The sequence below is a fragment of the Hyla sarda genome, chromosome 12, assembly GCF_029499605.1.
Source record: "Hyla sarda isolate aHylSar1 chromosome 12, aHylSar1.hap1, whole genome shotgun sequence".
Classification (NCBI taxonomy): domain Eukaryota; kingdom Metazoa; phylum Chordata; class Amphibia; order Anura; family Hylidae; genus Hyla; species Hyla sarda.
In genome coordinates, this window is record NC_079200.1 from 85,435,671 (window position 1) to 85,458,284 (window position 22,614).

The window sequence follows — 22,614 nt, forward strand, 5'->3', positions numbered from 1 at the left end:
TTTTTTTTGCGCAACCAATTGTACTTTGTAATGATATCACTCATTTTACCATAAAATGTATGGCAAATCCCAAAAAATATTATTTGTGTTGGGTAAGGAAACCAAAATTTGGCACATTTTGGAGGATTTTGTTTTCACGCTGCACACTTTAAGGTAAAAATTACATGTTTCTTTATTCTGTGGGTCAATATTTTTAATGGTACCCATGTTTATATCCTTTTCTTTTTGTACTGCTTTTTAAAAAACAAACTTATTATTATAACAATTTTTTTTTACAAAATAAGTATGTTTAAACTTGCCCTATTTTGACCACCTATAATTTTCAAATTTTTCCATATATGTGGCTGTATGAGGGCTCATTTTTTGCGCCGTGAACTGTAGTTTTTATTGGTACCACTTTTTTACGTATGTTACGTTATGCGCTCTTGCCAAACACACTGGCCGTGAGCGCATGTTCCTGTTACCTGCTGCTGCCGGCGGGGCTGGGACTCCCTTCGAGGGACGCTCCCGCATGTGAACCCCAGGCCGTCACTCACCTGGTGCTTCTGCTGCCCTAGCCTCTGCCTCTCTGCTCCGGCATGCGTGTCCCTGTCCACCAGGGTGTGCGTGCGCCGGAGCGTTAAGATTTAAAGGGCCAGTGCGCTCATAAGTGTAATTCACCTGTGGCTCATTGATAAATTCCTCCACCCTCCTCACTTCCCTGTCGGATCTTTGTTGCCTTGTGCCTGAGAAAAAGCATTCCTGAGAGCTATAAAAACTTTTTTTTTGCTACATTTTTTTGCTACTTTTTTTTTTACACCTTTTATGTGTCTATTTTTGCAATCTTTGGATTGCAGATACTGCTAAGTGCTATACATAGCACTGCCGCATTGCTGCAGATGCTGTGATCAGGTGTTAATGGTGGACTTCAGCGCGATCACTGATGTCTGCTATTACCGACGGGTACCTGGCTGCTGATAGCAGCCGGGACCTGCCATGCATGATGCATGATGCACCGCTCCGGTGCTCGCATCATGTATAGGACATAAATGTACGTCCTGCTGCATTAAGTACCAGGGCACCAGGAAGTACATTTACGTCCTATGTCATTAAGGGATTAAAGGGGTTGAAAATGTTTTCAAATCAACTGGTGCCAGAAAGTTAAACAGATTTGTAAATTACTTCTATTTAAAAATCTTATCCCTTCCAGTACTCATCAGCTGCGATATGCTTCAGAGTTGTGTAGTTCTTTCCTGTCTGACCACAGTGCTCTCTGCTGCCACATCTGTCTGTGTCAGGAACTGTTCAGAGCAGGAGAGGAAAGCTATGGGAATTTGCTCATGCTGTGATCAGTTCCTGACATGGACAAAGGTGGCATCAGAGAGTTCTGTGGTCAGATTGGAAAGAACTATACAACTTCCCCTGGAGCATACATCAGCTGATAAGTACTGTAAGGGTTAAGGTTTTTAAATAGAAGTAATTTACAAATCTGTTTAGCTTTCTGGCACCAGCTGATTTGAAAAAATGTTTTCCTTCAGGAGTACTACATTAAATGGGCACTGTCACCAAGCTTTTTTTTTTTTTTTTTTTATATGTTGTAGTACTTATGTATGTACTTTTTCATTAAAAGCTTGCGTGACGTCACGCATGAATTCGGACCGATGCCGGCCGGGCATCGGTCTTAATTCATTTAGCTTGCGCTCTCTCCCTACCTGTCAATCAGACAGGCGGATGCGAGCACTGAGAGTGCTTTGGCTTCCTGGCTTCACACGCTGGCCCTGCCTCCCGGCATCTACACGCCGCCGCTGCTGCCGCCGCTGCTGCTGCTGCTCTGCACTCGGGTATGGCTGGGGGAGAGTGGGGTTCGGGATAGCGCTGTGGCAACTATAGATTTTACGGGGGGGGGGGGGGGGGGAGCGGGGTTCCGGATAGCGTCGCGGCCCATACAAAACTATTGATTTCAACGAGGGGGGGGGGGGAGAGAGAGCGGGGTTCGGGATAGCGCCATGGCGCTAATTAAGTTATTGTTTTCAACACAGGGTGCCTCCAGTTGTTTACTAATGCTTGATAGCTCCGCTCCAATCTCTGTATCTGCTGCCGTGCTTGGACTGGGGGGTGATGTTCCCCTCCACACTGGAAATAGCAATAGAAGAAGGTATCCAGCACCAGAGAACAGATAAAATTCTTTGCTTTATTGAGGCATCTGCATAACGTACATACACCGGAGCGTAGTCGCCTCAATAAAGCAAAGAGTTTTTTTTTTTTTAAAGTAGAAGTTTATTAAATTTCACATGGTAAGAAAACAAGTCAGTAACAGTCATCAGTAAATGCCATATCAACATGCAAGAAAAGCAACCAGGGCAACAGCCAGGGGACAGCACGTCCCAGGCAGTCAAAATGGGTAGCCATCTGAGTAGTACATTATGGAAATTATGAGAATAACCGAGCGGCTACAAGGTTCAAGTGTCCGTAACAATATTCAATGTTGGAGAGCATCCGGACACTCGCACCATCAACTATACATAAGCCTTAAGAGAAATTAAGTGTGACTAATATGGTGGCAAAAACTGGCATTACAAAGAATGTGGAGGAGAGCGAGCAGGAGTGCGCAAGGGAGAAAGAAGAGAAGAAAAGAAAAGAAGAAAAGAAAAAGAGAGGTCTATAAGAGAAGGTTGGGAGGTAGGAGAGGCGAGAAAAGTATCACAGGCTTAAGGGAGGGACTTACCTTGCAAACCGAACGCCCAACGGAGGGACCCCCTGACCCGGGCGACACCACACAAAGGACGTGAGTGTTATAGATATTTAGTCTACTTAGAGGGGCCTGTTGTCTAGTGTGCCTGGAGGAAGTCAGGAGCAGACATGTAATCTAACCAGGGTTGCCATACGTAATAGAATTTATCATACTGTCGTTTGGAATCAGCTGTCAGTTCTTTCATCCTACAGACATGGGATACTTCTTGCATCCAGGATGATATTGAGGGAGGGGTCGTGGATTTCCACAACCTGGGGATTACAGTCCTGGCTGCTAATAGGAGGAAGCGGAGGAGTTTGCGGGAGTGATGGGGAAACGATGTGGGTATGGTGGAGAGGAGAAGCAACTCTGGCGTCTTTCGGACCTGAAAAGCAAAGAGTTTTATCTGTTCTCCAGTGCTGGATACCTTTTTCTAATGCCTCCAGTTGTTTCACCACTACAACTCCCAGCATGCCCTGACAGCCAGGAGATGTTAGGGCAAGCTGGGAGTTGTAGTGGTGAAACAGCTGGATGCACCCTGTATAGTGAACTAAGGGCGTAAGTGTCGGCCCCAGCAGGCATCAGTGACGTGACTGATGGGTGAGTCTGCCTGGTTGTGAGCAAACTACCAGGCAGACAAAAAGCCATTTTTAATATAGTAATAACAAATGTAAAGGCAGGGAGGGGGATAGATGGGCAATAGGCAGGGACAGAAAAAAAAAGGATGGTGGGAGCTACTCTTTAAAGATCACCAGAACTAGAAGATCAGGAAGTTAATGAGTATGGCAGCACCACTTTACAGTCTTTACTAGGGGCCATACTACAACTGATATACATCTATGGAGATTACATGGCTGCATGTTGGATTCTATGAAGCTACTTGTAATGGGTGTGGCTGAACACCTGAACTCAATAAATATGAGAGGGATCCATTCTATCTTTCTGTCAATCAATCTATCTATCAATATTTACCCCAGATCACTAATACTGTGAGTATATGGACCCTAGCCCTAGCAAAGAACGACGTAGATTTGGTTATTTACGCCAGGTTTACAATGCAGATAATAACGGTGAATGACAAGAATGTGACACAGAGTGCAATGAAAAGCGGTTAGACCAGAATTACACGTTCATTCACTATAGGGTTAAATCCATAAGAAAAGGTGCAGAGGCTGCTGGCCACTCCCTCTTCAAATAGCATGCGGCGTCACCTGACACAGGATGTGGCTGTGAGAACCAGAGCCGAGGAAGGACAGGTGACCTACACCTCCAGTGTCTCCCTCTCCAGGTGGATTTGGACATCAGAGCCAGGATCTGTGGCAGCAGGTACTGTACAGCCCATAACTCTCCTCATCTGGGCGACCATTTGGGTTGTTAGTGATTGAGAAATCCTTCCCTGGACCATGGTCTGTTATATTACAGGCACTGCATGATTTAATGGTGGACGCTATGTCTGTGAAGTTTGGAAAAGGCAAAGAACCAAACATTACTGAAGACAAGTTTCCTGCAGCTCAATCAATTACATCCAGTAATTTAGTATGTCAGCTCTGCATGTGCCACACCTGACAGTGGGAGACAGAATGTCACTGCTGTTTGTTTTGTGTTGTTGTCACGCAGAAAATTTGTGTCATGAGCGAGTGTAACACACCCATACGACCGGGCACTTACAAATCCTAGTAGTCCTCAAGCATCCTATTATGCTGGCTACACACCTCAAACAGATATGCCTTCCCCATAAACCTGTCTGCACATTTTTGTCAAGAGAGCTGACAATCTAAAATGGATTGGAAACATTCATTTATTTTTGGGTCACTGTGTCCATTTTTGTGTTTATTTGTCCATAGGATTTGGTCAGGGTGCGGTAGCCCTTCTTGGTGTCCCTCTTGCTGGTCTAGTAGGTGTGTGTGGCCATCAGGTTTCTCACCTCCCTACCTATCCCTGGGTATTCCTGCTTTGGCAGGGATGCCAACACGTTTTAACGCCTGCCATCTGGGTTAATGCTTTTATTGGGGGGGGGGGGGGGGCTCTCTAATTTCAGAGAAGGGCTAAGGGCTTGCAATGGACCACATCCTCCTGCTCTTTTTTTTTTTTTGTGCGAACACTTGCACTTTTTACCTGGGTAATTTCAACCCATCGAGTTCTGGCATCCCTTCATAAGAGATGTTGGGGGCTAGTTGAGATCGCTATTGTGTACATCCAGTGCTACTCCTGTTTTGAGTGTTGCTGAAAGTCTGTTAAAATAGGAGATGTTTATGACCATGTCTATGGCGAGTATTGTATTTCTTATCTTTATACAGTAAACACTGATGAAATCTCCATTGTATCATTATCTGCCCAATAGAAACAAATCATATATCAGCTTCATCATTTCAGTATGTGACCTGAAGACATACAAGAAGAACACAGGGTGCACTCCCCCAGGTGGAATCCGATCTTGTAGGCTAATATGGAACCCGATCAAAACACACTCACCTGTGCGCGTTGTACGAATAGAGGCACAACACTCAAGGAGCTTGATTCAGGTTCCTAAGGCGGCGGCTGCTGTGGCTCCCAGCGTCCAAGCGCACAGTACAGGTTCAGAGATATCCAGGAAAAGGGAGATGTATCGCGCTGCCACCAGACATAGACTTGAAGGATAAGATTATTATATTGAACAATAGGGATCCACGCAACGCGTTAAAAAGCCAGAGCGGCTTTGAAACGCGTTTCGTGGATCCCTTTTGTTCAATAAAATAATCTTATCCTTCAGGTCTATGTCTGGTGGCAGCGCGATACATCTCCCTTTCCCTGGATATCTCTGAAACTGACCTGAAGACATATCACTTATTGGCTACACAAATCACTCATCAGTTTTATTATATCAATATCTGACCTATAGATATATTCCTTATCAGATTAATAATACCAGTATCAGAACTAAAGAAATATTACTTATCAGCTTCATCATATTAGTATCTGTCTTACAGACATATCACTTATCAGTTTCATTGTATCAATATCTGACCTATAGACATAGATCACTTAGCGTCATCATATCAGTATTTCACCTATAGACATTTATCAGTTTCATCATATATTTATCTGACCAATAGAAACAAATCATATAGCAGATTCATCATATCAGTATCTGACCTATAGACATATTACTAATCGGATGAATAATATCAGTATAAGACCTTAAGTCATATCCGTTATCGGCCTCAACATATCAATATCTAAACTATAGACATATTACTTATCCGCTTGATAATATCATTATCAGATCTAAGGACATAACACTTATCAGCTTCATCTCATTAGTATCTGACCTATAGACACATATCACGTATAAGATTTATAATATTAGTGTCTGATGTAAAGAAACATGACTTATCAGCTTGATAAAATCAGTATTAATAGCAAAGAAGAGACACAGATACCCGCACTCACCGCTAGGCTTCAGTCGGCCGACTCCACTTCAACTGTTCACACGGACATCACCGGTTCCAGACCTGATGTAGGGTGCTCAGAGGTGACTGCCGGCGGTTTCACGCTGTGTGCGCTTCTTCCGGCCTCGAAAATCAGTATTATGACCTATAGACAAACATAGCTCATCAGCTTCATCATATCCTTATAAATTGCAGACATAGATCATTTATCAGGTGCTTTATATTAGTATCTGACATAAAGGCACATGCACAGTGTAATGAGAGCTAATAAAAGAGACAAAAAACAGAACCACACAGGGCGCCTAGTGTTTTATCCCAAATATCCAAATGGGTATACAAAGTTGTATTGCGCTCACCTGGAGCACAAAATAAATGCACATATCACCCAACTCAGTGGGTATAGATGTCTGGTGGATTCCTAGGAGTGCTGCAAAGCCATAGGGATGCGGAGACAGGCTGCGGTCCGTCCACAAGTAGTATAGCGAAAGTACAGAAAATTATCCCCCTCTAGGCGCTACTTCTCCGGATGGAATCATACAAGGGATGGTTGAGAATAAAATAGAATTGTTTATTTTACCAATGATGCGTTTCGGGTATACACCCTTCCTCAGATTGGCATATCTGAGGAAGTGTGTATACCCGAAACGCGTCATTGGTAAAATAAAATATTCTATTTTATTCTCAACCATCCCTTGTATGATTCCATCCGGAGAAGTAGCGCCTAGAGGGGGATAATTTTCTGTACTTTTGCTAGTGTAATGAGAGGGCACAGTGTGTGGGGCACAGTATATAGTTACAGTGTAATCAGAGGGCATAGTAAATGGTTACAGTGTGTGGCATAGTGTAATCAGAAGGCATGTTGTGTGTGGCACAGTGTAATAAGAGGGCATAGTATATGGTTACATAGTAATCAGAGGGAACAGTATATGGTTACGGTTTGTGTGGTACAATGTAATCAGAGGGCAAGGTGTGTGGGGCACAGTGTATGTAATCAGAGGGCATAGTATATGGTTAGTGTGTGGGGCACAGTATATGGTTACAGTGTAATCAGAGGGCACATGATATGTTTAGTGTCTGTGGGCACAGTATATGGTTACAGTGTAATCAGGGGGCACAGCATATGGTTACGGTGTGTGTGGCACAGTGTAATCAGAAGGCACAGTATATGTTAACAGTGTGTTGGGCACATATAATCAGTGTAATCAAAGGGCGCAGTACATGGTTATGGTGTGTGTGGCACAGTTTATTCAGAGGGCATGGTGTGTGGGGCACAGTGTAATCAGAGGACATAGTATATTGTTAGTGTGTATGGCACAGTATATGGTTACAGTGTAATCAGAGGGCACCATATATGGTTATAGTGTGTGTGGCACTGTGTATTCAGAGAACATAGCATATGGTTAGTGTGTGAGGCACAGTATATGTAGGACGAACAGTATTGGGATGTTTAGAGGGCATGGTATATATTTACAATGTGTGGGCACAGTATATGGTTACAGTGTAATCAGAGGGCACAGTATATGGTTATAGTGTGTTTGGCTCAGTGTATTCAGAGGGCATTTAATATGGTTAGTGTGTGGGGCACGGTGTATTCAGAGGGCATAGTATATGGTTAGTGTGTGTGGCACAGTGTAATCAGAGGGCATAGTATATGGTTAGTGTGTGTGGCACAGTGTATTCAGAGGGCATAGTATATGGTTAGTGTGTGTGGCACAGTGTATTCAGAGGGCATAGTATATGGTTAGTGTGTGTGGCACAGTGTAATCAGAGGGCATAGTATATGGTTAGTGTGTGTGGCTCAGTGTATTCAGAGGGCATATAATATGGTTAGTGTGTGGGGCACCGTGTAATCAGAGGGCATAGTATATGGTTATTGTGTGTGGCACAGTGTATTCAGAGGGCATAGTATATGGTTAGTGTGTGTGGCTCAGTGTAATCAGAGGGCATATAATATGGTTAGTGTGTGGGGCACAGTGTAATCAGAGGGCATAGTATATGGTTAGTGTGTGGGGCACAGTGTATTCAGAGGGCATAGTATATGGTTAGTGTGTGTGGCTCAGTGTATTCAGAGGGCATAGTATATGGTTAGTGTGTGTGGCTCAGTGTATTCAGAGGGCATAGTATATGGTTAGTGTGTGGGGCACAGTGTATTCAGAGGGCACAGTATATGGTTATAGTGTGTGTGGCTCAGTGTAATCAGAGGGCATAGTATATGGTTAGTGTGTGTGCCACAGTGTATTCAGAGGGCATAGTATATGGTTAGTGTGTGGGGCACAGTGTATTCAGAGGGCATAGTATATGGTTAGTGTGTGTGGCTCAGTGTAATCAGAGGGCATATAATATGGTTAGTGTGTGGGGCACAGTGTAATCAGAGGGCATAGTATATGGTTAGTGTGTGGGGCACAGTGTATTCAGAGAGCATAGTATATGGTTAGTGTGTGTGGCTCAGTGTATTCAGAGGGCATAGTATATGGTTAGTGTGTGTGGCTCAGTGTATTCAGAGGGCATAGTATATGGTTAGTGTGTGGGGCACAGTGTATTCAGAGGGCACAGTATATGGTTATAGTGTGTGTGGCTCAGTGTAATCAGAGGGCATAGTATATGGTTAGTGTGTGTGCCACAGTGTATTCAGAGGGCATAGTATATGGTTAGTGTGTGGGGCACAGTGTATTCAGAGGGCATAGTATATGGTTAGTGTGTGTGGCTCAGTGTATTCAGAGGGCATACTATATGGTTAGTGTGTGGGCACAGTATATCTAGGAAGAACAGTATTGGGATATTCTTCAAAAGTGAGAAGCAGAACACATCTGGGCATCTGCAGTGAGGGGTCAATTAATTATGAAGGTCTTGACCAGATGTGGAAGGAAAGAAGAATGTTTGTCTGTAGTCAGAGAAGACATCACCAATGAGTCACTGGATGGCACTGTTTTTCGGCCTGGCTGTAGCATGCTTTGTTTAAGATGGTTAAAGATAGGTAGTAGCATTCTTGCTGGTGAAACAGCATTTCCCAGTATATCCTTCCCAATAGATAGATCGGATCCTAGAAATTGTTGTAACAGAAGGATGTTTCTTTGGAGATTAACCTGTGCCGCTGAAAACCGAATGTTTACCGTACTGGTGCTCTGGCTCAGGTACCTGTCTACCAGTGCAATGCCTCACTGCCTACTGTGAGGTTTCCACTTACCATTTCATTTTTGCATTGACAACCAATGTGCCTATGGCTAACAGTTTGCAGATCCTGACAATATGTCTTGGTCTCAGCTGCTGCCAAACTGGACCCACCTAAAATTTGGGCTTCGTGTAGGTTATTCTTGTAGGTTAAAAAAAGAAAAACTAAAGGAAAATTGGACATCCAAAGTGGCGCCTACACCCAGGGAATAAACAATGCCAAAATATAGAATAAAATGGTGGTTATTAGATAAAGTGCAACTGAGTCGTTTCGAACCCCTTAGGGGTTCGAAACGACTAAGCTGCAATTTATCTACTAAACACCATTTGATTCTACCTTTCGGCATTGTTTATTCCCTCAGTGTAGGCGCCACTTTGGATGTCCAATTTTCCTTTAGTTTTTCTTTATTTAACCTACAAGAAGTTTGTCTCTCAGGGGGGGAATGAAGAGGTTACCCCAGTAGGAAAAGCCAGAAGATAGGACTACAAGCAGTACAAGGTGGGTCTTGGCATTTTATGTAATAACAGGGCTCTAGCCTTTATATAGCAAGGAGGTGCCTTCTAAAGATGCAGGAATTACTAATGCCAAATAGAGGCCATCCATCACATAAACTGGAGCAGGAGAAGAGCCAAGAGACAATTCAACGATGGGAGAGCAGGAGATGTATCCAGGCAGGAGTGTCACAGTACACACATTCTTTCTTATACTTGGTTGTAATCTGTGAAGTTCGCAGTAGGCCAGAATTAGGGTTGGCACCTCTCTTGCCCAAAAATACCGGCCATGGTAATTTGCATAATCAATAATATATGTATAACATCACAGGATACACATATGCGGGGGGGGGGGGGGGGGGGGTTGTTAATTTTGTCCTATTATGACCCCTATAACTTTTTCATTTCTCCTTATACGGGTCTGTATGAAGGCTAATTTTTTGCGACCCGACCAGTACCATTTTTGTTTTGATGGGACTTTCTGATCACTTTTTTTTTTTTACTAAATTTGGGAGTTGCAGTTAGTTACTAACTACAACTCCCAGCATGGCCTCATACAGCCTGTGGCTCAGCAGCTGCCCCAAATGAAAACTACAACTAGTATACAGTATAAGTCAGTGTTTCCCAACCAGGGGTGCCTCCAGCTGTTGCAAAACTGCAACTCCCAGCATGCCCGGACAGCCGTTGGCTGTCCGGTCATGCTGGGAGTTGTAGTTTTGCAACAGCTGGAGGCGCTTTGGTTAATAAACACTGGTATAGTATATGGTGCCAAATTTTGGGAGTTGAAGGATGGGTTGGATAAATACCGGCCATTGCATAGCCGGTATTTTCAGTATAAAAAAAATGGCAGGGTGGCCAAAATACTGGCTGTGCCGGTAAAATACCGGCCAGGTGGCAACCCTAGCCAGAATGGAACCAGCAGTGGGAAATACCAGGGGAACAGAGTCTCCTCTGTACAGAACTCATTGGCCCTCATTTACTATTGCAATCCCGACATGTTTTGTGGGGTTGTGCGCCAGAATCTGTCGCATTGTGCCAGCGATTCTGTCTACGTCAGAATTTGCGCCAGAATTGTAAAAACCCGACTTACTCTCCATTTTACTAAGAAACACCGAAAAGGGGGCGTGGCCACCGAAAAGGGGCGTGTTCCTGACATTTTCACAAAAACCCAACATATTTACTAAGGTTTCCACATAAAATGTGGTGGATTTGAGCTGAGGAAAACCAGACAGATCAGAGCATGTGTAAAAAAAAAAAAAAAAAAAGCAAAATGTAGGGAAAGTGGAAAATGTAGGGAAAACCTTAGTAAATACCGTGGAAAATAAATTGTAGGGAATTAAAACCCACAAAGAAACCTACACAACACTCTAAGTAAATGAGGGCCATTGTCTGTCTATGGACAAGCCATCTGATCTTCTCCACTGAGAGAGTTTCCTTCCTCCACCTCATACAGGAAATGTGCAAAACTCTTCACAACTGCGTCTACTTCTTCTTTCTCAACACTTGCAGTGGGGCTGCTCCGTGTAACTGTGTGCATGAGGTGATGGGCACTGCCAATGTGAGGAAAGGGCTCTGGGACAATCATGGATTTCTTCAGTAGAAGCTCTAGGAGGATGACGAAGAAGGGGCCACAGCCGCCTAGTATCCCTGAGGTATGATGACCTGGGGTTTGTTTGTGGACAGCAGCACAGAACACATTGACCTCTGTGGAATTTGGGGGGGGTTGTGGCGTGTTGCCCATTAGTGCAACCCCCACCCCCTTCCCTTATCCATATTATATAGTGTCCTGTGTCATTGCACAGATATGCTGCTCAGTATGGAGCTATGGTTTGTGTACTGCCTTCTCCAGGTGCTGTGGATTTTTTCCTATCTGTATCGGGGCTCACACTTTATAGGATCCATGGAGATTTATCAAAACCTGTGCAAAGGAAAAGTTGCCCAGTTGCCCATAGCAACCAATCAGATTCTTTCTTTCATTTTGCAGAGGACTTTTTAAAAATGAAAGAAGCTATCTGATTGGTTGCTATTGGGCAACTGGGCAACTTTTCCTCTTGACAGGTTTTGATAAATCTCCCCCCCATAAGTGGCTATAACCTGACATTTTTACACAGTGCATGTCCATGGCCACCATCTGACGTCTAGTTGGCTTCATAATGAACTTCTTGAGGCTCTGTGTCTGCTCAGCATGGTACAAGGAACTTTATTTAAGTTGGCGATCAGATATGATGTGGCTCCCTCTTTTTTTACCATCTCTATAAGGGTACATGCACACCACGTTTTTGCTATACAGTTCCCGTGTACAGTTTCAAGTTAAAAACCGTATGGAACTGTATAGAAAACTGTATGCATTGACTTAACATTGGTAACCGTATGTCAAACGCATCATCCGGTTTAGTCTGTTTTGCTTCTTAGATGGTTTTGTCCATTTTTTTGCCCGTACCCAGAACCGTAGTCTACCACGTTTTTTGGTCCGGGTGAAAAACTGTATTAAACCGTATACGTTTTTTTTTTTTTAACATGGGAGTCAATGGGAACTGTACAGAACCATATGTACAGAGCCATAAACCATACGGTTTTTGACTTTGCTCAGTTTTTTTCTTGGAATTTCAATCAAACAATTGAAACTTTATTCAAAATGGAGTGAAAAGTTAAAAACATATAAGTTTTTTTCTTTAAAAAAAATGATGCAACTGGACATCATTTTTCAAACCCTATCTGGTTTTCAATCGTATATGGGTTCAAATTTGTACACACGTTTTGATACAGTTTAGTCCGGTTTTGAGGAATCCGTTTTTCATCAAAAACCTGATACGGGAACTGTATTGCAAAAACGAGGTGTGCATGCAGCCTAATACTTTAATGTAGTAGTGGTCACTGACATAGAAGTTGCAGATACTTCAGCCACCACTATGGTTGAGGCAGCTCTTACATGAATTCTGCCCTCTCGGGTTTTTAGGAACCTGTATTTAGTGAAGACACGATGGCCCGACACCCATTCATACACTTTATTTGTTGTAATGTGTCCATGAACTCGTAGGAGGTCCAGATGTTCATGTTGTTGCCGGTCCAGGCTCTCTGCATGCTACATGTTAGGAGGTTCATTGGTGTGATGGCTGGATGTTTTGTAAACCTGCGGCTTTCGAGCAGGAAACCTTATTGAGAAGTTGTGAATTTCACAAGCAGCCTGGCAATGTTATTCCCGAATATGTGCCTTTAACATTGACACCTCTAGAAATAGTTGTCCTCCTCCTCATAGTACCATGATGGGGAGGTGTAACGGGACCTTCATAGAACTGGAATAACTGGTATAATATTTAGCATTTTGCCTGAACGGTGTTTTGTGAGGTCTTCTAGTTCCTATATACATACATCCTGCTTACACTGACAGGAAGACGGCTTATTATGTGGCTTATTACTGTGTGGTCTGTCTGCAGTTCAGCTGAATAGCAGCCACGCAGATTCAATGCAGTCAGGTTATCGGAGGGAAGCATCATCCTCCAGCAAATCAAACTGCGGCGTTTCAGCCCTAAGGGTGCGTTCACACGCTATTTGTTTTTGCGGGTTTTCCGCTGCGTATTTGAAAGGGGGAGGGCTCTTCTCGGCTGTCCGCAGCAGATTTTCCACGGAGGAATTCACGCTGCAGAAAATCCGTCGCAAGCCCCATTGATTTCAGTAGGGACTGTGGCAGGTTTTCCTCAGCGTAAATTCCCATGCGGAAAATCTGCTACAGACAGCCGAGAAGAGCCCACCCACTTTCAAATACGCAGCGGAAAACCCGCAGTAACAAACAGCATGTGAACGCACCCTAAGGCTATATTCACATCACGTTTATGGCACACGGTTGCTGTATAATTTTTTTGTTTACCTAAACAGGGAACAAAAAACGGACACAACTGTATGTATTGTAAAGGGATGTTCCACTGGAAAAAAACATTTTTAATCAACTGGTGCCAGAAAGTTAAACAGATTTGTAAATTACTTTTATAAAAAAAAAAAAATCTTAATCCCAGCATTTATCAGCTGCTGTATGCTCCATCAGAAGTTCTTTTCTTTTTGAAATTCCTTTCTGTCAAACCACAGTGCTCTCTGATGACACCTCTGTCAATGTCAGGAACTGTCCAGAGCAGGATAGGTTTGCCATGGGGATTTGCTCCTACTCTGGACAGTTCCTGACATGGACAGAGGTGTCAGCAGAGAGCACTGTGGTCAGACAGAAAGGAAATTAAAAAAGAAAAGAACTTCATGTGGAACATACAGCAGCTGATAAGTACTGGAAGGTATACGATTTTTTAATAGAAGTAATTTACAAATCTGTTTAACTTTCTGGCACCAGTTGATTTATAAAACATGTTTTCCAGTGGAGTACCCCTTTAATGCTCAATGCATTTTGCATTGAGTGCAATGTTATAAAAAACCATATACGGTTCTTATAACATTAAGATTCCAAAACAGGACAGTCCTTTGCCCAAAACCTTAGTACACCGCAGTTTTGTAAATGGGAAAAAGACGTACAGGATCAAAACCGTACATAACTGGATACATCGAGCTGTGCACAGCTTTGTATGGGATGTGGATTAATACATTTTTCAGACGATTGCATAAGGTTTTCACATTGATAACCAAATACGGCAACCGTATGTAAAAAACGTGATGTGAATGCACCATAATTTAGGGTTGGATTACAGACATGTCAGTTGTGTTAAAGAAAAAAATGCCCTTTTTTTGGGCCAAAGACATAAAAATACGCTGGCCAGATGTTATCTGGGAAGCAGCAGGGAAATATGAAATGCCACACAAATGGCATTTAAATTTTTGACATTCTCACCCTTTAGTGGCTTTATTGACTCAGTGGCAATATTGACTTTGGCATTTTTTCCAGAATTTGTAGACTTCTATAAGTGTAAAGAAAAAACATTCAAACACATGTGTACATGTATGTTTGTATTATATGTATATATGTATTATATGTATATATGTATTGTTTTCCTCATGACTTGTACTGAGGAAAACGCTTTTACTAATACACACTATTTTGAGAGAAAAAACATGTAGGAGAATATTTAGGGGAATTTTTGTTTTTTAAAGGGGTACTCCGGTGAAAACCTTTTTTCTTTTAAATCAACTGGTGGCAGAAAGTTAAGCATATTTGTAAATTACTTCTATTAAAAAATCTTATTAGCTGCTGAATACTACAGAGGAAATTCTTTTCTTTTTGGAATGCTCTCTGATGACATCACGAGCACAGTTCTCTCTGATGACGTTATTATTATAATAATAATAACACTTTATTTATTGTTGTCCTTAGTGGGATTTGAACCCAAGTCCCCAGCACTGCAAGGCAGCAGTGCTAACCACTGAGCCACCATGCTGTCCTTAGCATACATCTGCTATGCATGGTTGCTAAAATGGACAGAGATGTCAGCAGAGAGCACTGTGCTCGTGATGTCATCAGTGTTCCAAAAAGAAAGGAATTTCCTCTGTAGCATTCAGCAGCTAATAAGTACAGGAAGGATTAAGATTTTTTAATAGAAGTCATTTACAAATATGTTTAACTTTCTGCCACCAGTTGATTTAAAAGAAAAAAGGTTTTCACCGGAGTACCCCTTTAAGGCCAAAAAGGGCAAAAAAATTGTGTCTCTTGACAGTCTTACTGATATGCAGGAGCTCCTTATCTCATGGTAAAGAAAAGCAGTTAAGAGTTTATAAGTAGTAAAGTTTACAGTAAAGTAAGTAAAAGAAATTTATCTAGAAAATGAAGAGGGGAATTTAAAATTTTCCTAAACAAAGCCCAACAATGCCCAAAAGCATAAGTTCATAGGCCAAATATCAGGCTATTTGCCATTGGGGAGTCAACTTACAATTGATGTTACTGAATTTGTTGTTACAATAAATATAATCAACTTTACACGGATGATATTGTCTAAAGCAATAAGGGGCTTTTTACATGGGCCGACAGCTGCCAGATAGAGGTTCTGATCATCTATGTACAAGTAGATCGTCGTCTGATGGTTTGTGTGGCCGTTCACTTCCATCATTGTCAGCATTATCCCGTTTATGCAACAGGTGCACAGCCAATTGTGAAGTTGGTCTAGGTGCCCCCAGGGGGAAACCCTACAGTGGTTGTCAGGGTGGAAAATAGGATGCATCCTCTATTATCCCTGTTTTTGCCTACAAACCTTTAATGTTTTATGGGTAAGGGATTACTTATTCAGCACAGACAATAAGATACAGAGAAATAATTGTAGCTTATGTAGGAGTCTGGAGACAATGACAGAACAAAAATGCTGATGAGCAAGGAAGTGTCACCGAACACACATGACAGTGGATATAGTACTGGAAGTGCTGGTAAAATAGCTAATGGCTCTTGATAAGGCACTTATTGGAAAGCTATATCTCTCTTACTGGAACCACTTTACACTGTATCTGCATATATCAGAGCCTTATACAAAGCTACCCAGTCATGCACATGTGTGGGAATATGTTGTATGCAGTTCTGAAAATATGTTATAATATTGGGTGTAATAGCCAGACATTATTAGACTTGCCAGTACTACCCACTGCTCTTTATTCTGTTGTAGGTGGTGAATGAAGACGAGACTCCTTCTCCATCTCCCATTTATGCCAACTTGGAAGACTTTCGTAGAGACAGACAGAGGCAAAGAACGTCCTCCCAGCAGCGCTACTCCACTAGCACCATAGAGGACTGGGAAACCCACACTGATAAGGGAAGTGGTCAACAGTTTTACTACAACTCTGTCACTGGGGAGACCACTTGGGATTGTCCATTTGACCAAACAGAGGAGGCACTTCAGTCACCAATCTCTCCAGCCTCCCTGAGCCCTCTGTCTGGAGAAGTGGAGTGGGAGAAACATTTTGATGAATCCAGTGGGCAGTTCTATTTCTATAATTCAGTGACGAGAGAGACCTCCTGGGATCCACCTCCTGAAAGTGAGCTGCATCTTCCAGGGGAGAAGCCAATGTTTTCCCCTTATGGATCAGTGGACAGAAGGGTTGGTATATGAGTGTTTAGTGTGTCTCCAGTACCAGCTGGTGGCATTGTCCCTGTCTGCATTATGGCTCATTTAGCTGATAGAATCTAAAACTATTCCTTAACACTTTGATTCTCAACCTTATTACTGCAGGGAAACCCTGAAAAATGTTTCCACTCCTGGGGAACCCTTGATGATATTACTGTGGTGTCACGGGGATGCAAGGGATTCTTGTCAATTTGTGATGCCAGGGCACCATTAACCTATACACGGTCTGAGGTGGAGACAGCTTCTCCTGGGCCAGACATGAAACAAACTGACGTCAGGTTACGGATAACTGTCTTTTACTGAGCAGGGTGCAGATGGTATTACACACAGTACGGAGCAGAGTAGAAGGGATGTAGTGTAACCCTTGGAGCCCTGTTGCCTTGCTGGAACTTATGGTGCTTTTCACCCACTTGGATTAGATATGCTTGAGACTTGTAGATTAGGAGATATCCCACACTGACTAGGGTTCTGCTAAGGTACAATTTCACTGACACCACCAGGGTATGACTCACCAACTCCTGGATGGGGGAACACTTTCAGAATGGCGGGGCTGACTTGATTAGGAGTTTTTCTTCAGGCTTCCCTCTAGATTCACCTCACACTTTTCCTACATTGAGCTTAGCTCTGACTGAACTAGACTGGGGCAACTCCTCCCCTCCCCTACACTATATACAGAACAATTTGGGGGTTCCCATTGGGCAGACAGGGTCACCTGATTACTCTGCATCTCCTTCTTAAAGGTACAGTGCATATACAATAAAAGAATACAGTAAATATAATAACATACATAACCATAGTAAACAATATAACCGCGGACCCAACACAGGTGCAGCAGGCATGCCCGAGGAGATCCGCAGCCCACAGGACAGCCTTTGGTGCTGGGACACCACATTACAGCTTCAAGGAATCTTTGCGTAGGGATGGGTAAAACGTCTTATAATTCTTACCCAGTGCTATCATTTGGCTCAGATAAGTTTATTGTCTTGTATAACTTGTTGAGCAGGATGACATCACTTTGCCTTCTATATTGTAAAAGTGACAAGCCTTGATATTGCTGTGTTCTGGGGAACCCCGGATCAGGGCTTAAGGGTTGGGGAGCACTGTCCTAGCATAATATATTAATCAAAAAGAGATTGTTTACAAAGACTCAGTCAGCGTTCATGGTGACCTATACCCATGAATCAAGTGGAAGAGTCCCCAGTAATTCAGCCTTTACCTTCTCCTGTATATGGTCCTGATAATGACACTGGCCAAGAAGGGATGTATATGAGCTGTTCTGCGGTCTCTTGGGGTATTTGGGGGGATCCTTATTGTGAGATAGACTTGACATATACTGTATGTTATTTTTGGAATTTGATTAACATTCAGTGCAGGACCTCTGCTGCTCACACTCCCATGTCTCTGTAATATGCCAGAAATGTAGATCAATATCTCCTTTTATGTCCACAGCCTCCAACTCCAGAAGCCGACTATCCTGAATATTCTCATGACAACTTAGACAATTATCCAGAGGCAGATTATGATGGACATTTAATACCCCCTCACCCCCAGCAAGCACCAACAAATGGTCAGTTCTCAGGCTGGTCCTGTCAGATCAAGGATGGACAGAAACTGTATATCAACAACTACAGTGGTGAAAGGGTGAGTACCAAACCCAACCCCCTCCTAAACTGCGAAAACATCCTGCAGATCAGTGCATACTGGGCATATTATGGAGGCGTTATAGTTTATCCACAAAATGGGTGCTTGGTATGTGTTCTGGGCAGTGATAACTAATGCTCTGAGGTCTGCAGCTCTCATTTTTTGTGGCCAGCAAGTAAGAATAAGCCATTACCGGATACAGCGTATGTTATGGAAGAGATTCTACCCTATATAAATGTGTGTGCAAATATTACACCTCCTCATTGCAGTGGCTGCAGTCTGAGGACCAGTACGGCAAGACATATTTCTACACTCCAGATGGCTCCAACTCCCAGTGGAAGCTGCCACAGGTAAGCGAGCGACACCATAACCCCCATCTACACTACTTACACCCACCATCATCTCTGGGCCCCAGTCTTTATGTCCCCATCATCCCTTGGTCACGTTTCCCATGATCCCTGGGTCACATCCCTCATATCCCCATGATCCCTGGGTCACACCCCTCATATCCCCATGATCCCTGGGTCACACCCCTCATATCCCCATGATCCCTGGGTCACATCCCTCATATCCCCATGATCCCTGGGTCACACCCCTCATATCCCCATGATCCCTGGGTCACACCCCTCATATCCCCATGATCCCTGGGTCACACCCCTCATATCCCCATGATCCCTGGGTTCCACTTCTCATATCCCCATGATCCCTGGGTCACACCCCTCATATCCCCATGATCCCTGGGTCACACCCCTTATATCCCCATGATCCATGGGTCACACTTTCCTTATCTCCATCATCCCTGGGTCACACCCCTCCTATGCCCATGATCCCTGGGTCACACTTCTCATATCCCCATGATTCCTGGGTCACACCCCTTATATCCCCATGATCCCTGGCTCACACGCCTCATATCCCCATGATCCCTTGGTTCCACTTCTCATTTCCCCATGATCCCTGGGTCACACTCCTCATATCCCCATGATCCCTGGGTCACACCCATCACATCCCCATGATCCCTTGGTTCCACTTCTCATTTCCCCATGATCCCTGGGTCACACCCCTCATATCCCCATGATCCCTGGGTCACACCCATCACATCCCCATGATCCCTTGGTTCCACTTCTCATTTCCCCATGATCCCTGGGTCACACCCCTTATATCCCCATGATCCCTGGGTCACACTCCTCATATCCCCATGATCCCTGAGTCACACCCCTTATATCCCCATGATCCCTGGGTCACACTCCTCATATCCCCATGATCCCTGGGTAACACCCCTCATATCCCCATGATCCCTGGGTCACACCCCTCATATCCCCATGATCCCTGGGTCACACTACTCATATCCCCATGATCCCTGGGTCACACCCATCACATCCCCATGATCTCTTGGTTCCACTTCTCATTTCCCCATGATCCCTGGGTCACACTCCTCATATCCCCATGATCCCTGGGTCACACCCATCACATCCCCATGATCCCTGGGTCACATCCCTCATATCCCCATGATCCCTGGGTCACACTCCTCATATCCCCATGATCCCTGGGTCACACCCCTCATATCCCCATGATCCCTGGGTCACTCCCCTCATATCCCCATGATCCCTGGGTCACACCCCTTATATCCCCATGATCCCAGGGTCACACTACTCATATCCCCATGATCCCTGGGTCACACCCCTTATATCCCCATGATCCCTGGGTCACACTCCTCATATCCCCATGATCCCTGGGTCACACCCCTCATATCCCCATGATCCCTGGGTCACACTCCTCATATCCCCATAATCCCTGGGTCACACTCCTCATATCCCCATGATCCCTGGGTCACACTCCTCATATCCCTATGATCCATGGGTCACACTCCTCATATCCCCATGATCCATGGGTCACACTTTCCTTATCCCCATCATCCCTGGGTCACACCCCTCCTATGCCCATGATCCCTGGGTCACACTTCTCATATCCCCATGATTCATGGGTCACACCCCTTATATCCCCATGATCCCTGGCTCACACGCCTCATATCCCCATGATTCCACTTCTCATTTCCCCATGATCCCTGGGTCACACTCCTTATATCCCCATGATCCCTGGGTCACACTCCTTATATCCCCATGATATCTGGGTCACACCCATCACATCCCCATGATCCCTTGGTTCCACTTCTCATTTCCCCATGATCCCTGGGTCACACCCCTCATATCCCCATGATCCCTGGGTCACACCCATCACATCCCCATGATCCCTTGGTTCCACTTCTCATTTCCCCATGATGCCTGGGTCACACCCCTTATATCCCCATGATCCCTGGGTCACACTTCTCATATCCCCATGATCCCTGGGTCACACCCCTTATATCCCCGTGATCCCTGGGTCACACTCCTCATATCCCCATGATCCCTGAGTCACACCCCTTATATCCCCATGATCCCTGGGTCACACTCCTCATATCCCCATGATCCCTGAGTCACACCCCTTATATCCCCATGATCCCTGGGTCACATCCCTCATATCCCCATGATCCCTGGGTCACACCCCTCATATCCCCACGATCCCTGGGTCACACCCCTCATATCCCCATGATCCCTGGGTCACACTACTCATATCCCCATGATCCCTGGGTCACACCCATCACATCCCCATGATCCCTTGGTTCCACTTCTCATTTCCCCATGATCCCTCGGTCACACTCCTCATATCCCCATGATCCCTGGGTCACACTACTCATATCCCCATGATCCCTGGGTCACACCCCTTATATCCCCATGATCCCTGGGTCACACTCCTCATATCCCCATGATCCCTGGGTCACACTCCTCATATCCCCATGATCCCTGGGTCACACTCCTCATATCCCCATGATCCCTGGGTCACACCCCTTATATCCCCATGATCCCTGGGTCACACTCCTCATATCCCCATGATCCCTGGGTCACACTCCTCATATCCCCATGATCCCTGGGTCACACTCCTCATATCCCCATGATCCCTGGGTCACACTCCTCATATCCCCATGATCCCTGGGTCACACTCCTCATATCCCCATGATCCCTGGGTCACATTCCCCATATCCCCATGATCCCTGGGTCACACTCCTCATATCCCCATGATCCCTGGGTCACACTCCTCTAATCCCTAATCATCCCTAGATTACTCATATCTGTTATAATAACTATTTGACTTTTTACTTAAAGCTTGGACCCTCAGAACTACAGACCGGAAGCAGTGACCTCGATCAGAATAGCAATGTCTTTACCACCTGGCAACACAATTTTACTGCAATTTCCCTGCCGAAACAGACAGAGGTAAGACCCCAATACCCTCAGTGTCTTCTGTTGTCAGATTTGGTAAATCTCTTTAAACATTGCCATCAGAGGCCCCCTTTGCAGATCTAACAGCACAATAATAAATCATAGAAACAATTTCCGTCAGTCTCAGGTGCTAACCATTATATTATGAATCCTGAGTGTACATCAGGTATTAAACAGTTAGTCCTTCAGCAGTTGTCATGTATGAGGCTGTACAGGGTGGTGAAGGATGCAGTATGGGCTTTACTGTGTAAACACATTAGCCCTGATTTACCATTGTAAACCCGACATATTTTGTCGGGTTGTGCGCCAGATTCTTGAGCATTGCACCAGAAATTCTGTCTGCGCCAGAATGTGCACCAGAATTTGCGCCAGAATTCGAAAAAAAAACAGACTAACTCTCCATTTTACTGTGAAATACCGAAAAAGAGGCGTGGCTGCCAGGGAAGTGGGTGTGGCCGCAAAAAAGGGGCGAAATACCCAACATATTTACTTAGGTTTCCACAGAAAATGTGGTGTATTTAAGCTGAGGAAAACTAGAGATGAGCGAACTTACAGTAAATTCGATTCGTCACGAACTTCTCGGCGCGGCAGTTGATAACTTAACCTTAGTAAATTAGTTCAGCCCGGTGCTCCGGAGGGCTGGAAAAGGTGGATACATTCATAGGAAAGAGTCTCCTAGGACTGTATCCACCTTTTCCAGCCCACGGGAGCGCCTGAAAGCTGAACTAATTTATGCAGAAAAAGTCATCAACTGCCGAGCCGAGAAGTTCGTGACAAATCGAATTTACTGTAAGTTCGCTCATCTCTAAGGAAAACCCTACAGA

At 44.3% G+C, this 22,614-nt stretch overlaps 1 protein-coding gene across 7 annotated transcripts in view; it reads left to right on the plus strand.

Moving 5' to 3' along the window:
* The window catches only part of ARHGAP27 (Rho GTPase activating protein 27), a 102,934-nt gene that overhangs the window by 57,817 nt on the left and 22,503 nt on the right, over positions 1-22,614 (plus strand). For 5 of the 7 annotated variants that reach the window (XM_056548375.1, XM_056548374.1, XM_056548380.1 and 2 more), the window contains 4 exons: positions 16,377-16,808; positions 18,285-18,476; positions 18,746-18,826; positions 21,674-21,784. In XM_056548375.1, coding sequence (XP_056404350.1) covers positions 16,377-16,808; positions 18,285-18,476; positions 18,746-18,826; positions 21,674-21,784 — 816 coding nt within the window. Of the gene's footprint in view, positions 1-11,290; positions 11,451-11,863; positions 11,987-16,376; positions 16,809-18,284; positions 18,477-18,745; positions 18,827-21,673; positions 21,785-22,614 lie in introns of those variants that run through there. The other 2 variants (XM_056548376.1, XM_056548378.1) reach the window with 2 other exon arrangements.